The sequence below is a fragment of the Carettochelys insculpta genome, chromosome 6 (genome assembly GCF_033958435.1).
Source record: "Carettochelys insculpta isolate YL-2023 chromosome 6, ASM3395843v1, whole genome shotgun sequence".
NCBI classification, from domain to species: domain Eukaryota; kingdom Metazoa; phylum Chordata; order Testudines; family Carettochelyidae; genus Carettochelys; species Carettochelys insculpta.
The window spans coordinates 31807256-31823468 of NC_134142.1; the positions used below are offsets into that span (position 1 = coordinate 31807256).

General features: G+C 45.0%; 1 protein-coding gene across 2 annotated transcripts in view; it reads left to right on the forward strand.

Annotated features, from left to right (window-relative positions):
- The window catches only part of PPP4R3A (protein phosphatase 4 regulatory subunit 3A), a 73922-nt gene that overhangs the window by 40382 nt on the left and 17327 nt on the right, over positions 1 to 16213 (forward strand). For both annotated transcript variants that reach the window (XM_074996628.1, XM_074996629.1), the window contains 3 exons: positions 14158 to 14235; positions 14320 to 14436; positions 15118 to 15234. In XM_074996628.1, the coding sequence (XP_074852729.1) occupies positions 14158 to 14235; positions 14320 to 14436; positions 15118 to 15234 (312 nt within the window). The remainder of the gene's footprint in view (positions 1 to 14157; positions 14236 to 14319; positions 14437 to 15117; positions 15235 to 16213) is intronic.

Below are 16213 nucleotides of genomic sequence, written 5' to 3' on the forward strand. Positions count from 1 at the left end.
GTTTGCATTTTGAAATGTGTTTTTTACAGAATAATTTCCCATGCAAATCAGCTACTGCATTAAGGTAAATAGATACAATTTTCCAATGGGAAATGGCTCAGTGAAATGAAGTATGAATGTGTTAATGATAGCTTAGCTTAGTTTCTTCTTTATCCCATGATGAAAAAGTTGAGATGTGTACCCTATCTTCAGCATTTGGTAGGTTCCTATCACTACCAAAGCAGTGCCTAAAAGGTAATGGAGAAGTGTCTTGAGGAAAATGACTTATAAATGCTGTATGAAAGGATCTGCATGAAGCAGGATAGCTCAAGATCAAGGAGATGAGGCACTTTAATCTGTATCACAAAATTAACATTTGTGTCTTGTGTGTGAGGAAACAGTTGTATAAAGCGGGTCAATGTTAGCATCTTACTTAGGGCTGAAACGCTGTTTTTGTTCAGGGGATTTATTTGCTTGAAATGTTATTAAACTTCTACTTTTTGGGGCTGAACTCTTCCAGACGTTATCCAAGACCAAAAGGGAAAATAAAGCAGGGCTTCTGGTTTAGGGTTTTGGTTTTTGGATGGATAGGGAGTCTTGCCTGTTGTTCCACAGCTGTGAAGTGGCTGAAGTTGAAAATTAATTACAGTTCACTGAAATAACCCTAACTGTGAAGTGAGTTTAGAATGTTCTAGCAGGTAAAAGTGCATTTAATTTGACAGAATAATAGAATTGGAAGGAACCTTGAGAGGTCATGAATACCCTGCACTCCATAGCAGGACTGAGCACCATCGAGACCATCCCTGACAGGTGAATGTCTGACCTTCTTTTAAAAATCTCCAGTGATGGAGATTCCACAACAGCCCTAGGCAATTTATCCCTGTGGTTAACCACCCTAATAGTTAGAAAACTTTTCTAATGTACAACCTAAACTTCCCTTGCTGCGAGTTAAACTCATTGCTTCCTGTCCTATTGTCAGGAGTAATTTTTCTCCTTCTTTATAATGATCTTTTAGGTGCATGACACTTTTTGTCATGTCCTGTCCGTCGTCTCTTTTCCAGGCTAAACAAACCCAATTCTTTCAGACTTCCCTCATGTTTTCTAGGCATTTAATCATTTTTGTTGCTCTTCTCTGAACTTTCTCCACTATGTGCATATCTTTCTTGAAATGTGGTGCCCCAAACCAACCACAGTACTCCAATTAAACCTTAATCAGCAGAGCAGAAAAATTAGTTGTCTTATTTGCAACAATCCTGTTAATACACACCAGACTTGTGTTTGGTGGGTTTTTTTGCAGCACTATCACACTGATTCTTGTTTATCTGGTGGCCCACTGACACCAGGATCCCTTTGTGCGGTTCTCCTTCCTAGGCAGTTATTTCCCATTTTGTATGGCTGCAGCTGCTTTTTCCTTCCTAAGTGGAATACTTTGCATTTTGTCCTTGTTGAATTTCATCCTATTTACTGTAGACTACAGTAAACCCTTGAAATGCGTAATTTCGAGTGTGCTTAGTTTACATTAACACGAGTTAAGCACAACTCAAAATCTTGTTCTCCCCAGCCTTGGCTCAGATCCCGGCCCCCTGCAGCTCTGGCTCAATGCCCTCTGCCTGGTTCAATCCCACACCTCCCGTGTGCAGCTCCGGCTCACCACCCCACCGCCTCCCCCTGCTCCCCGCAGCTCTAACCCATCCCAGGCTCAACTACCCCATGGCTCTGGCTCTCCACCCCCATGCACCTGTCTGTGGCTCAACACCCCCGCCACTCCGTAGCCTTAACTCAATCCTAGGTTTAGCTCCCCCTCCTCCCTCTTCCCATGACCCCAACCCACCACCAGGCTTAAGTCTCCCCAGCTGCCCACCAACCTCAGGACTTGCCTTTCAAAAGAAGCTCCAGGTGCTCGTGCTGTTTCCCTGGCTTCAGAGCATGCATTCTGCCTGGGAAAAAGCCGCCCTGCGACTCACCCGAAATTCAAATTATGTGAGGGTGCATTGGAATGCAACCCTCGCATAACTTGAGACTACTGTATTTCTTGCATTTGTCCAGGTAACTTTTTATTTACAATTCTATCCTGCAACCCTTCACAGCTTGGTGTCATTCACAGGCTTTAAGAATACTCTCCATACCATTTATCTAAATCATTGATAAAGATACTGAACAGAACCAGTCCTCAACTGATCACTGCAGAACTCTACTTGTTATTCCTATCCAGCATGACTGTGAACAATTGATAACTACTCTCTGGGAATTGTTATCCAATCAGTTAAGCATCCACCTTATAACAGCTTCTTTGAGGTTGTATTTCCCTAGTTTGTTAAAGAGAAAGTCATGAAAGACTATATATTGAATGCTTTATTCAAGTCTAGATAGTAGATGTTTAATCTCTTAGTCAAAAATATTACATCTACCACTCCCCTTTATCCACAAGGCTTGATATTCAGTCAAAGCCATCAGGTTGGTTTGACATAACTTGATCTTGACAAATCAATGCTGACTCTTTATTTACCATCTTCTTATCTTCTGGATTTTTGAAAATGGATTCCTTAATTGTTCGATTCTTTCCTTGTAGGTAAATTAAGATGACTGGTCTGTAATTTCCTGGGTTGTCCTTATATATTTGCCCCTTTCAAGTTTTCTGGAACCTCTCAAGTATTCCATGACTTTTCAAAGATGATAGCTAATGGCTCAGTTTTCTCCTCAGTCAGCTACTTGAGAACTCTAGGATGCACTTCATCAGGCACTGGTGACCTGAAGACATCTAATTTGTCTAGGAAATTTTTAAATTGATCTTTTCCTACTTAAATTTCTGGACCTAAATCATTTTCACTGGCATTAGCTATGCTAGGTGTTCAGTCACTATCACCTTCTTGTTGAAAACTGAAACAAAGTTATTAAGCACATTTTGCCATTTCTGCTCTTCTGTTGTTGTTTTCCCTTTTATTGAGTACCAGGTCTCTCCTGTCCTTGGTCTTCCTTTTGCTTTTAATATAATTGTAGAATGTTTTCTGTTATCGTTTGTGTCTAGCCAGTCTAAGCTTGTTTTTTGCCTTGGCCTTTTGAATTTGCCCCTGTGTACTTGTGCTATTTGTTTGTATTCATCTTTTGTAACTTGACCTAGTTTCCACTTTTTGTAGGACTTTTTAATTTTTAGATCAGTCAAGATCTCTTGGTTAAGCCTGGGTGGTCTCTTGCCATATAGTGGTATACTTGACTGTTGTGCACTTAGTGTCTCTTTTAGAAAAACTGCGAACTATCTTCCATTTTCTTTCCTCTTAGACTACGTTCCCATGTTCCACCTTCCATTTTTGTATGTGTTCTTTTGTGAACGTTCATGCACAGCTAAGGAAGTCTGATCTGCAGGTATGCACATAAGTAATGTTTACTCTTTTTGCAGAGGCGTGCTCATTGCAAAAATGATGTGCAGATATCTACAGCTATAAAGCAGCTATCTGGAAAGTTGCAAGGTTTTAAATAAAAATTGTATGTGTATCCATAAAAATGAGCTATGCATATCTGTGGATTTGCAGGGTTCTTGACTATGTGGTGAAAAGTACAGTGGGCTAAGGTGAAAATTTTCTGAGCGCTGTAGCTCAGTCTGCACAGACTATAAGATGTCAAAACCCTAAAGCTGTGTCTACACGTGCACAAAAATTCAAAAGAAGTGGCCCTTTCTGAAAGAGCGGGAGGAGCGTCCACATGTGTAAACCCATCTTTTGAAAGAAAATTGAAAGAACGGGGCGCAGACTTCGAAATCTGAACCCTGATCCCATATCAGGAAGATAGCTCCCTTTTGAAATACTAAATTGAGAGAGTACATGTGTAGACGCGCCACAGTCTGCTCTTTCCAAATACATGTCCGTCATGGCGCCGGTCAGCTGGAGCACGGGGCTGCTCCAGCTGGCAGCAGCAGGGCTCTATGGTCCTTGTGTTGAGCTGCCTTAAAGCTGCACACACGCAGGAAACTCATGGCAGGAAGCTGAGAGCATGCTAGGAGCAGCCTGTGCATGTGCTCCAGTTGCATGCTCCAGCACCAGCATGGCCAGCAGCCAGCCCCCCCCACGGCTCCCCTCTGAGCCCCTGCAGGGCTCCCAGGGGGAGGAAAAAAAGTGCCCCCTCCTGGACAGAGCAGGAGCTGCGGGACCTCCTCAGCCTGTGGAAGGACAAGGAGGTCCTGCACCACGTGGGGGTGAAGTGGCGCAATGCTGCTGCCTTTGGTCATGTGGTGCAGGGCCTCCACACCAGGAGCCACCCGGAGCGTACCGTGGAGCAGGTATGCTCCAAGGTAAAAGAGCTGCGCCAGGCTGGATGCTCCATGGCAGCTCCAGTGACGTGCCCCTTCTACAGGGAGCTCTGGGGTATCTTGGGGTGCCAGGAGAACTCCCCACCCTTGGCGTTCCTGGACACCTCTGGTGAGGAACTGCAGCCGGAGGAGGAGGAGCAGCAGCCCAGACCAGGGACCCAGGAGGGCAAGGGGACCACTGAATGGTCAAGTGAGGAGAGGGGTACCTCACCATCATTATCCCCTCCCGCTCCTCCAGCTGGGCAACCGGGAGCCGGATATCCCTGGACATCATTCAGTTACTCTCCGGTAAGTACAGGGAGGGGTGCACACCTGCTCCACAAGGTGGGGGTGACACAACGGTAGTCACCCACACACAGGACCACTGGTCCAGGGCTGCACAGTGGCCACCCCCCACATGGGATGTGGCAGCCTGCAGTGGTGCACCAGCAATGCCCAGCACCTGCCCTCAGTGGACAGCGCTGCAAGGCACGCAGAGGTGGCGGCCGGTCAGTGCCGGACAGTGCCTGGGGCCTGTAGGCCAGGAAGGGCCACCTTCAGGAGAGACCCTTGGATGCACCCCCAGGCTGGGAGGCCCAGCCCGTGGGTGGGTCGGTGTCCCCTGGGGAGGGGTCGGTGTCCCTGGGGGGGGGACACCCCATGGGGTGGGCTTGGGCGGGTGGGCTACAGCCTGGTCCCCTCCGTCCGGGGCACATTACTGATATACTCTCCTCCTTTCCATACAGCTGCACCATCTGTGGGCCGGGAGACTCCTGCGCCGTCCCTTGTCCCCAAGAGCCCACCCACAGCCCTCGGAGGTGTCCAGATGCCACCCCAGGCAGCACGCCATCGGAGCTGTGGACAGAGGGTCCCCTGCTGGGCCGAGGAGGAGCCACCCAGCACCAGGCTGAGGTGGCCGAGGAACACCTGCAGCTTGCCCAGGCTGACATGGAGTGGAGGAGGGCAGTCTGGGATAGGCTGCTGTCTACCTTGGAGGGCATTGGCCATGCCCTCCGGGGCCATACGGCCACTGTTGCCCACCTCATGGCCCCCCACTGAGTCCATCCCCACCGGGCCCGCTTGCCGGCAATACCTGCCATTGCTACCCGCACCCTCTCCTCCCCACCAGGGACCCCGCACCTGGGGAGGCAGGGGCTCCAGGGGCCGACGGGGCTCACGGCCCACCACCCCTGCCCCAGAATGAGCCTCCCATCCCCCCTCCAAGTTAGGTTGCCCCCTGTACATAGTTACCATCAAAAATAGTTAGATAAACATTTCTTTGTTTACCACTAAGTGCTGTGCTCCTCAGGGGGACAGTGGGTGGTGGATGTGCGGGTGCAGTGCTCGTGGGGATGGTGGGTGGTGGATGTGCATGGGATGTGGGTGTGCATGCGGGTCAGAAGTGGCCATTGGCAGAGACCTGCCTGGGGGCCTCCTGGATGCAGTGGCTGTCCCGGTGGTTCTGGCAGATGGAGGCCGCGCCCAGCTGCTCAGAGACAGCGCCAGCAGGAGGGCGTCCCCCTTTCCCTGCAATAGTCACCCACCTGGGACACGTTGAGGACCCTGACCTCCAGCCATGTGAGGAGGCACCTCTGCCACCCCTTTAGGCACCCAGAGGCCCACTCCACCGTGTTGGGGGCGTGGTTGAGGCACTCACTGAATGCCTCTCGGGTGGGGTCGAGGTGTTCTGTGTATGGCCTCGTGAGCCACGGCTGCAGGGGGTACGCCGCATCTGCCACCATGCATTGTGGCATGGTGATGTCCTCTGCCACTGGGACGGACACATGCACTCACCCACCCGGAGGATGAAGGTGCCAGCCCACATGTGCCGGCAGAGACCAGAGTTCCGGAAGACCCGGGCATCGTGAGTGCGGCCAGCCTAGCCCACATAGAAGTCGGTGAGCTGGCCCCTCATGTCCACCAGGGCCTGGAGCACCACTGAATGGTAGCCCTTTCAGTTGATGTACTGGCCGGCGCTGTGTGGTGGGGGCGCGGATGGAGATGTGTGTGCCATCCAAAGCACTGATGCAGTTTGGGAAGCCAAGGTCCTGGAAGCCAGCGACGGTGTTGTCCAGATCACCCAGGCAGAAGACCCTGTGGAGCAGCATCACGTTGATGGCCCTGACGACCTGCGGGTGGGAATGGGGACACGTGCTCTAGTGTGGGTGTGGCTGCCATCTTCCCCCACCTCAGGTCCATTCTTCCCCCTCCCGTCCAGCCCCTGCCCCATCTGGCCACTTGCAGCGGAGGGTTCCCCTTGCCCCTGCCCTCCCACCCATCTGGCCCCAACTTATAAGTACAGTGTCAACGGTGGCCTTGCCCACCCCAAACCGCTGTCCCATGGAGCGGTAGGAGTCCAGGGTGGCCAGCTTCCATATGGCGATCATGACCTGTTTCTCCAGGGTGAGGGCTGGCTGCATGCAGGTGGCCTGATGCTGGAGTGCAGGGGCGAGCCAGTGGCAGGTCTTGTTGAAGGTCTGCCTCGACATGCAGAAATTCCGCAGCCATCTTTCCTCACCCCACTCCCCTAGCACCATGTGCTCCCACCAGTCGGTGCTGCTGGGGTGGGTCCAGAGGTGTCAGGATGCAGCTGTGGTGATGGTGCACAGCACTGCCAGCAGGGTGTCCATGATGAGGGCATCCTCCTGCAGGAGCTGTCTGTGGGCTTCCATGGTGGGTATGACTGGGCCCTGCTGGGCTGGGAAAGGCTGGGCAGCACTCGGCTCATGTGGAGGGGAAAGCAAAGGGAGGGGCCCTTTAAAGGAGGCGGCTGCGGCCGCAGAAGGGCTTGTCGGCCATGGGACCCCGTCTGTAGCGTTTCCTGCCTCCCTTCTTTCAAAATAGGGCTTGGAGCCGTGCGGACACTCCCTTGCAAAAGACCTTGATGGCACTTGAAGTGCTGATCTGAAAAATAGTGGCGGGTGCTCCCTTTGAGGGCTGCTATTCTGACCGCCAAACTTCGATTTTCGCCCTTTCGAAAGGGCACTCACGTGTAGACACAGCTTAAGAGAGGCTTCTGCAGTCTTCCAGAGATTCAGCATAGTAGCACTGAGTGCCATAATTGTACAACCTTGATGTTTCTTAATGTAGCTTGTGATGTAGAATTTCTTAAGCTTTTCCAAGCTGAAGTAAAAAAAAGAGTGTTCTTGAGGCGTTAGAATTTGATAGTTTACATAAATGGGCAACAGAACATGGATATTTCATAACTAGAAACTGTTGAGCTGGTACTACTAAAGCAGCTAGAGGAGGTCTTCTGAAAAGAGCCATTTTTCTAAAAACTCTGACCTGTATTCATTCTAGGTTTTTTCCATTCTGAGTAGAATGAATTTTACTATGTGCACCAATATGGAGGTGATGTAGGTAAATATTAGACCAGACTAGAGGTAAGAAAACAGATGCACAGAGAGAAGAGTGATTTACCCCACGTACTGTAAGCCCCAATTCAGAAAAGCACCAGAGCAGGGGTGGAACTTTAAGTACATGCCTGTAGAATTTTAACATGCATTTCACTGTTGTCCTAAATGGGGATGTTTTCCTGAATCACATGTCAGATGCAGGTGACCTCTCTCAAGTAGCCTCAGGGCCAGCTGCACCAGTCTAGTGTTGGAGCAGTCCCGGGACTGCTCAAGTGGCCCCAAGCCAGTGGGCCCTGGATGGACTACCCAAGCAATGGCCAGGGTGTCCAGAGGAGTCAGTGATCTGGCAGCACCTGATCTCTGCACTCTCCCACCCCACAGCAGTAGCCCAATGTGTAGTTGGGTATATTTATAGTATGTCATGGGTAGATCACTGGACATGTATTTTTGTGTATTGCACATAACTTACCTATGACTTTTAAAAATGCCCCTGACTACATCGTAGATCAGTGGTTCTTAACCTTTAATGTAGCCGATACCCCTTTGGTTCTCGCAATATGTTCTCGCACCCCCTTATCAAAAATCGTTGAGGTCAGTTCTTTAAACCTAAGATATATCATAACTATAAAATGAGAGTTATATTTTTTGATTTCACAGTAATATTAAGAGTACATGAAAAATCACACACTGTTTTTAAATTAACCGCCTCAGTGATTCATCTGCTGTTGCTTTTGTTCAATGATGTTTTAGAACCAACGAACTTTTTTTTTTTTTTTTTGCAATAGCTGCATGTCATCGCTCACATTTAAGCGGTTTCTGGACTTAGTTTTGATGTGTAAGAGTGATGCAAATCCTATCTCTCACAAGTATGTAGTCACAAATGGCACAAGGATCTTCAGCACTGTCTTCGCCAGTTGTGGAAACAGTGCTAGTTGAGCACACCAGCAATTCTCAAGCTTCATTGTCTCCATCTCCATTTGGATTAGTCCATTGGCTCATAATTCAACGTGATCGTCTTTCATCAGATCACTATCACTGATGGAATCCAGGTTAAAAAGAAAAGGATCCAGTATCCATTTCTTTGCCACATCAAGATCTCCAGTGGAAAAATATCCTTGGAAAGAGTCACTCAACTGTTGCAAATGCTTTGTCACTTCAGTTGTGTGGTCATTCTGTCATTCTCCAAAACAACTGTTTCTTCAAGCAAAGGAAAGTTAGTGAAAATTCTTTTCTCAACATGCTTTATTCAAACTGGAAGTTTCCGAATACAAGCAGATAACTTCTCTCTGGCTGTTACTGTGTTCATCCCAGTTCCTTGCATAGATGTGTTGAGTTCATTTAGGTGTGTGAATACCTCTGCCATGCGTGCTAGTCCAAGGAAGACCTCTGTTTTTGCAGTGATCAACTAAATTACTGCTTTGGTTACAAAGAAACTGGCTTATTTCTTCGTGCATTTCAAAAATACGAGTGAGCATTCGGCCATGGGAAAGGCACTTCACTTCTGTATGGAAAAAGACACTGTGCTTGGCACCAAATTTCTTCACAAAAAGCACGGAAGATGTGATGGTTTAGAGCACATCCCCCTGATTGAAGTTTACTGCGCTCACTACAGTAGGCTAAGTCTTTGCATCAAGTGCATGACAATGCAACATACGATGTGTAATCATGATACGAGATACTTCTTTCTTTACTTGGGCGACGAATCCTGAATTTTTTCCTAGCATGGCAGGGGCACCATTGGTGCAAATTGATCCACACATGTCAAGTATTATGTATCAAAAGAAGTCTTTGACAAAACTGAACGTGTTATTCCTTTCGTAGTTAATTTCAGTGGTTCACAGAACAAGCATTCTTCTGAGATTTTTCTTCTCTACATACCGTACAAACGCCAGCAGCCGACTGAGGCCATCGACATCAGTTGATGTGTCAAGCTGAATACCTACTGTAAGAGGACTAGCTTTGATATCTTCTATAACTTGCTGCAAGATATCTTGGCTCATCTCATAAATTCTAGAACGAATCATGTCATTTGACAAGGGAACCTGCTGAATCTTCTTTTGTGCATCTGGTCCCAGTGCTATTTTTTTGCCATTTCCAATGCACAGGGTTTCTCTGATTCCTCGGCTGTTGTATGGGGCTTCTTTTCCTTGGCGCACACATATGCAACTTGATAGGATGGCACACAACCAAACGTCCTCATGGTTCAGCTTCAATCATTTGAGATTGGCGTTTGAAAATAATGAGCTGCACTGTACAGATTGCAGTCATTGAGTTCCATCCTGCTCTGTCATACAAGTGAAACCATAATGAACATAGTTGTAATTCCATTTGCGTTTCTTCCATATGGCATGCTTAACTGATGGCTAATAGTTAACAGCTAACTGAATTCAAACAGAGCTGCTGTGTTACTACATCATCTGCGCATGTGTCAAGAAATACCTCGCAATGTGGCAGTACACTGTATTTTGTAGCAAGAGAATTTCCCTACAGTTAGCTTAAAAACTTGAAAATAAATTTTATACATTTTTTGATTACTGTAATATACGGTGTTAAAAAATACATAGGTTTGATGACATAATGTAGTTGTACTTACGTGCCTGTGCTTAATTTGTTTTCTCAGTGATTTACCTTCTTAAAAAAATCTGGCCTGTCTTGCACCCCACATTTAAGAACCACTGTAATAAACCTATCCATGCACCATTCCGAAAAAGAAAGCAAACTGCCCCGCCTCTCCTCCATGTCTCTACCAATCTGACATGAGGAAAATACTTTCGTGATGCACGCTGTGGTGGTCAGTTGGACCCTGCTTATATGAGAGACTTACCACCTCAAGCTTCTGAGAGATTGTCTAGGCCACCTAAGAGCACTGGTGAGCTGATTTTGTTCAATTACCCTCATACTAAAATAGCTATAGTATGCAGTGACAGAGAGCTATAATGGAATGCATACACAAAGGATTATAGTGCTATGGATATAATATATATATATATATATATATATATGCAAGTTTTAGTATTTCTGGTAAAATTTTCAAAAATGCCTCTGAATTAGCCCCACATCCTATTTTCAAAAGTGATTTCAGACCCTAAAGTTGGTCAACTTTCAATGAAAATGATATCTAGGCTTTTAAGTCACTTAGGCACTCATGAATGTTTTACCCTTCCTGGCTTTTGAGTGCTTTTAATCCATCAATTTAATGTTTTGTTAATCTAGCTTTTTTATGGAATTATACTTGGTTCTCCATCATCATCATCCAACCATGGCTCAATGCCCATTGGTGTCTGATGCCTCTTGGTTCTCTATGACTGGGAAGATGTATTTTATTATATTTATATTGAACCTCCATCAAAGGTTTAATGTTGCTCGACTCACATTGAATTGAACTATACGTGGCTTTGATGGTATAGGTCAGGGATGGGGAACCACCCTCCCCCCCCCAACCCATGGTCTGGATCTGGACCCTGAGGCTCGGGGCTCCCCTACCTAGCGTATGGCCTGTGGCAGGGTGGAAATATTCAGACCTCTGAGCCTTGCAGGCTGGATCAGGTAAGATGAGTTTGGATCCAGACTGAGGGCTCTGCGGGAGAGGTCTGGGGGCAGGAAGTGGCACCAGGCTCCTCTGCTGCTTACTGCTCTTCCCCCAGCTGGGAGTGGTGAGAGTAGCAGCAGCCTTGGCAGTGCTGCGTGGAAGCTTTATACTGCTGTTCTGATTGGCCCAAATTCCAGCCAAACAGAGCAGCGGAGGGTGATGTCTGGGAGCAGAGGGAGGGGGCCTAGAGCCATGTATGTCTTAGGGTGGGTGAACATGTGCATCCCCGTCATTCAGATCCCACACCGCTGGAGCGCTCTTAAACCCCACCATCCAGCTGTCCTTCCCATCCTGCTCCTGCCCCCCTCTCCTAGATGTCACCCCCACCCTGACCTCTCACTTCCAGACCCTGCACTCCAGACCCTCCTGCAGCCTGCTTCTGTACACCCCTCCTGCCCAGACCCCACCCCAAGCCCACTCCTGCACCCCACTCCCACCCAGATTGCTCCTGTACCCACCCTTGCACCCTAACCCCATAGCTCTGTCCCCCTGACAATCAGGGACCACATCAGTGAGAGTTGGGGGTGGGGGGTGTTTGTTTGGGTGGGGGTTTTGTGTGTTTTGAGGTATTTTTGCTTATTTCTTGTGTGGCTCCTGACTGATTTTGGCTATGGGTGAGTGACCCCAAACCCAGGAAAGGTTTCTCACCCTGGTATAGTTAAATGCTGAAATTTCCATTTTTTCTGGTATTTCTAAAATCCTGCTGCAGCATCAGTTATGCTCATTTCCAGGGATCCTAAATGAGATGAAAAAGATGTGGTATACACCCACTCATTCCCACTAACAGTTAAGGCTGTAGATGAATGGCCTGTGGGTAATGAGTTTGATTCATCTGTCCTAAAGTAAACTAACTTGTAGACCCCGTACTTGATTTTCTTGGATATGACCTCAGTTGCAATCTGGAGCTTCAGCTTCAAGGTACTACTAAATATTTGTCTCATCAGCTATAACTTAGTTTGGAGGATTGCCGAGCTTCTTTGACTTCTTTTGTTGTGAAAAGGTGGTTAGCAAGATCTAAGACAAAGAATTGACAAATGGTAGACTTTATATAGGACACTTTCAGAGAGATTTGGGTTTCTATCACTGTTTTTTGTTTTGGATTTCTTGTCCATCTGTTGCATTAATAATGTCTGAAATATATGTTAACTTCGTGTTGAGTAGATTTTTTTTCAAACACTGCTTGTATATCTGGCATATAGGAAACTTTCGTAGGCAAATGCCATCAGTCGCTATATTGAGGTTGAGGATTGTTTTGTTTTAAGAGTTCTAAGCTCTTAGAATTAAACTTTGATTCTTGTTGGGAAGATGAACTGATGTAATGCTATCTTAAGTCCTGAAGACAAATGGCTCTAGTGTGTCTGTTGTTTATAGCTTTACTAAGCTTCATCAGCATGAATGTTAATCAGTCTTAACTGCTGCCGTTACAACCTCCTGTGCACAGCAGTGGAACTGAAGATCTAATACTTTTTCACTTGATTTTCAGCACTTATCCCTTTCCCGATATCTTGATGTCAGAATCTTCCTTTCTTCTCAGATCATTCTTAAGGTGCTGGGTCTAGTTATATTGTTAAGGTTTTTGGGAATTTTTTCAGACCTGTTTATGAATAGATGGTATAAGAGAGAGCAGTGGATCAGGGTTTTGTTTTGTGTTTTTTTTAAACTGTAGCACTGATACAGTCCTAAAGAATGGTTTTATTTGCTGAGTGGGAGAGTGGGCAGACAATATAGGTGTGATAACCAGAAAATATAAGGTAGGATATGAGGATGGAGAGAGACCAGGAAAAGGAGGAGACTGACAGGTGACAACATAAAATACACCACACTTGGAAAGAAAATAAAATTAGTCTAGAAATGAGAATTGCATATAACAAAAGCATGGAAGAGTACACAGTGAGTTCCACTATTAAGTGGAAAGATGTAGACACTTAAAGTACCCTGTACAATTGTGTATCCCTTTAAAATTACTCTTGGGGGGGGGGGGTTCTGCATTTAAAAAAAAATTCTGTGCATAATATTTTAAAGTTCTGCGAAATTCTGCATATTTTATTTATCAAAATAATACAATATAATCACTCCAGTTTCAATTATTTTGGTAACGTATTTCAAATTGTCATTAAGTATATCTGTAGTAAGACCCAAAAAAAAAAGACTGGTGTCTTTTTTGGTTTTTTGACAAATAGATTCCTGACTAGTCAAATTATTTAGAATAATCCATTGAAACTACAATACAGAAACACACTTCCTGCTTCTCTCCAGAGCAGTAAGTCTTAGGGGAATCGGAGATAATGAAGGAGCCTGGGAGAAAATCTGTAAGCCTGGGTGTGGGTGTCAGGAGTATGTAAGAGTGGTTTCTTTTTGGGGGTGACATTGGAGTTGTTAGGGAATTCTGGAGCCTCTCTCCCATGCAGACCCTGACTGACCACTAGCCTCTCCCATTCGGTCAGGCATATCTACCCCCATCCCTGAGTGTCCCTGCAACAAACCCCTTCCTTTTGTGCTCTTGCAGCCCTGTCCCTCCCATTCACACCCTGGCTCAGTGCTGTCTCCCTGCTTGTTCCCAAGCCCAGAACCCAGTTTATCCCCCATTAAACCTTCTAAAGCCCAGTCTGACAACACCCTGCACCCTATGTGTACCATTCTCTGCCCCTTCTCATATCTGCTCCCCTGGCTCCATTGGCAGGGTGCTCTAATGAATGCTGCTGGCTGTACTGGCACCACAGGAGCCTCTGGTGGGCAAAAATGAAATTGCAGCACTTCTCTGGCAGAGTTGTTTTCTGCACAAAAAATAAAAAATTCTGCCTTGTACATAAATTCTGTGCGTGCACAGTGGCTTAGAATTCCCCCAGGAGTGTAAAATGCAGGAAGCATGGATTTGGCAAGTTAATATTATAGGTCATGGTTTTAATATTTTCAAATAAACCCATGGCATTATCTTTTTCTTTTTTTCTTTGCAGGAAGATGAGAAATTTCTGACAGACTTGTTTGCACAATTAACAGATGAAGCCACAGATGAGGAGAAAAGACAGGAATTGGTAAGCATTTGTAAATATTCATATGAAGTGACTGTCACTGTCTGATTTGTGTTATTCTCTAATATGTTTTATTTTACATTTCAGGTAAATTTTCTTAAAGAATTCTGTGCATTTTCTCAAACATTACAACCTCAAAACAGAGATGCTTTTTTCAAAACATTATCTAATATGGGTATACTGCCAGCACTAGAAGTCATACTAGTAAGTTAATATGTATTTTTCTGCAATGACTCTTCATAAATATTTGACATAACAGTATTTTTTTCATTTCAGGAAAGGTAATAATTTAAAAAGTAGTTACAGGAACACTGCTGTGTCATGGCTTTCTAAAGTACTTTTGTGATATATTTGGTCCGAAAGGAATGGTGTCACCTTGAAATTCAATCTAGTTTAAAAAATAATTTAGGTATTATGTCACTAAATCACTCTAGCAGTTTTTGTAAATTTGCAATTAGTTTCTAATCTTTATTCCTTTTTTCTGTTGTTTCTTTGTTCAAACTACTAACAAAAACAAAGCTATTAACCAGGGAAACTGAAAAAGAGAGAACGCACAAATCTGTCAGTGAAACTAGGAGTAGGGGAAGCTCGCTTTAATTATAGTAACTTTAGGTATTATGTAGGAATAGCTCAGTGGTTAGAGTATTGTCCTCATAAACCTTGGGATTGTGAGATCAATTCTGGAGGGGGCCATTTATGGATATGGGGCAAATAGGTTTTAAAAAAAACTGTCAGGGATAGTGATAGGTCCAACTGTAATAATTAATGATTCAAACAGTATTATGACCTCTGAAATTACTTCTGCTCATTTCAAAAATGTCATGCCTTTCAAGTACAAGGAGTTTTGTTCTTAAGATAATTAAATGGCTTTACTTGACTTTCCAGGGTATGGATGATACACAAGTGCGAAGTGCAGCTACTGATATTTTCTCATATTTGGTTGAGTACAATCCATCCATGGTACGAGAGTTTGTTATGCAGGAAGCTCAACAGAATGATGATGTAAGTAGGAGGTCCTCTGAAGTTTTTTTTTTTAAATGGTTTATATTTATGTCTCTGATATTAAGCAGTGACCAAATCCTACTATTGCATTTGACAAATGTGTATTTGAAATAGTTTTCTAGTTCCTTTTTAAATAAAAAGTTAGTTGCAAGGTACTCTTCTGTGCATCATGATAGTATTTGGAATATTATTAATCACAATGCATTTATATAAACTACAGCTGACTCTGTTTTATCTGTTCTTGCATATGTGGAAAAGTGACTCTATCTCCTCATTTACACTGTCTTCTTGGACCCCAGTTCTACAGTCACTTATGTTCCTTAACAATCCAATAGGGGGTTAGGCCTGTGGTGAAATACTTGCAGGATTGAGGTAATTTTTTTAAAAAAGTAACTTTTCAATCATGCAAGGTTGCTTATCAGAGTGCGTCAACTTATGTGTAAATTTCAAACTTTTAATTCACTTTCGTTTTTTTTGTAATAAACCCTTGCAATAGCTGTCAGTCTTAATATGAATCCACAGGCTACTTTTGTACTTGAAAAACTAATAAAAAATGTTACTTTGTTTTTGTAATGTTGTTTAGCTCTAATTTCCCCCTAAATGTCTTCTAAGAGCCCATTAAGCAGTGGAGATGTTTAGTAATGCTGCTAGATGATATTGACCTCCCATAGTCTGGCAAATTCTCTTGTGCAGCAACAGTGAGGTCCAGAGGGTGTTGGATTGGAGAGATTCAACCTGTGCACTCATGGAAAAAAGTAAAGCATGTGCATCAGGGCCTTAACCTGTTGACAGACATCTCAATTTCTGAGCAGTCATCTTTTTCCTAGTAGTGGGGCATGCAAGCACATTAGGATTATGTAAAAATGGAAAATTTTACTACTGAACTACTATTCTGCGAACATTTATGTATTTGAGTAACTTTGCACATGTGAATAATCTCACTTGAGTTCACGAGTTCAGTGTGTTTGCAGAAGTAAGG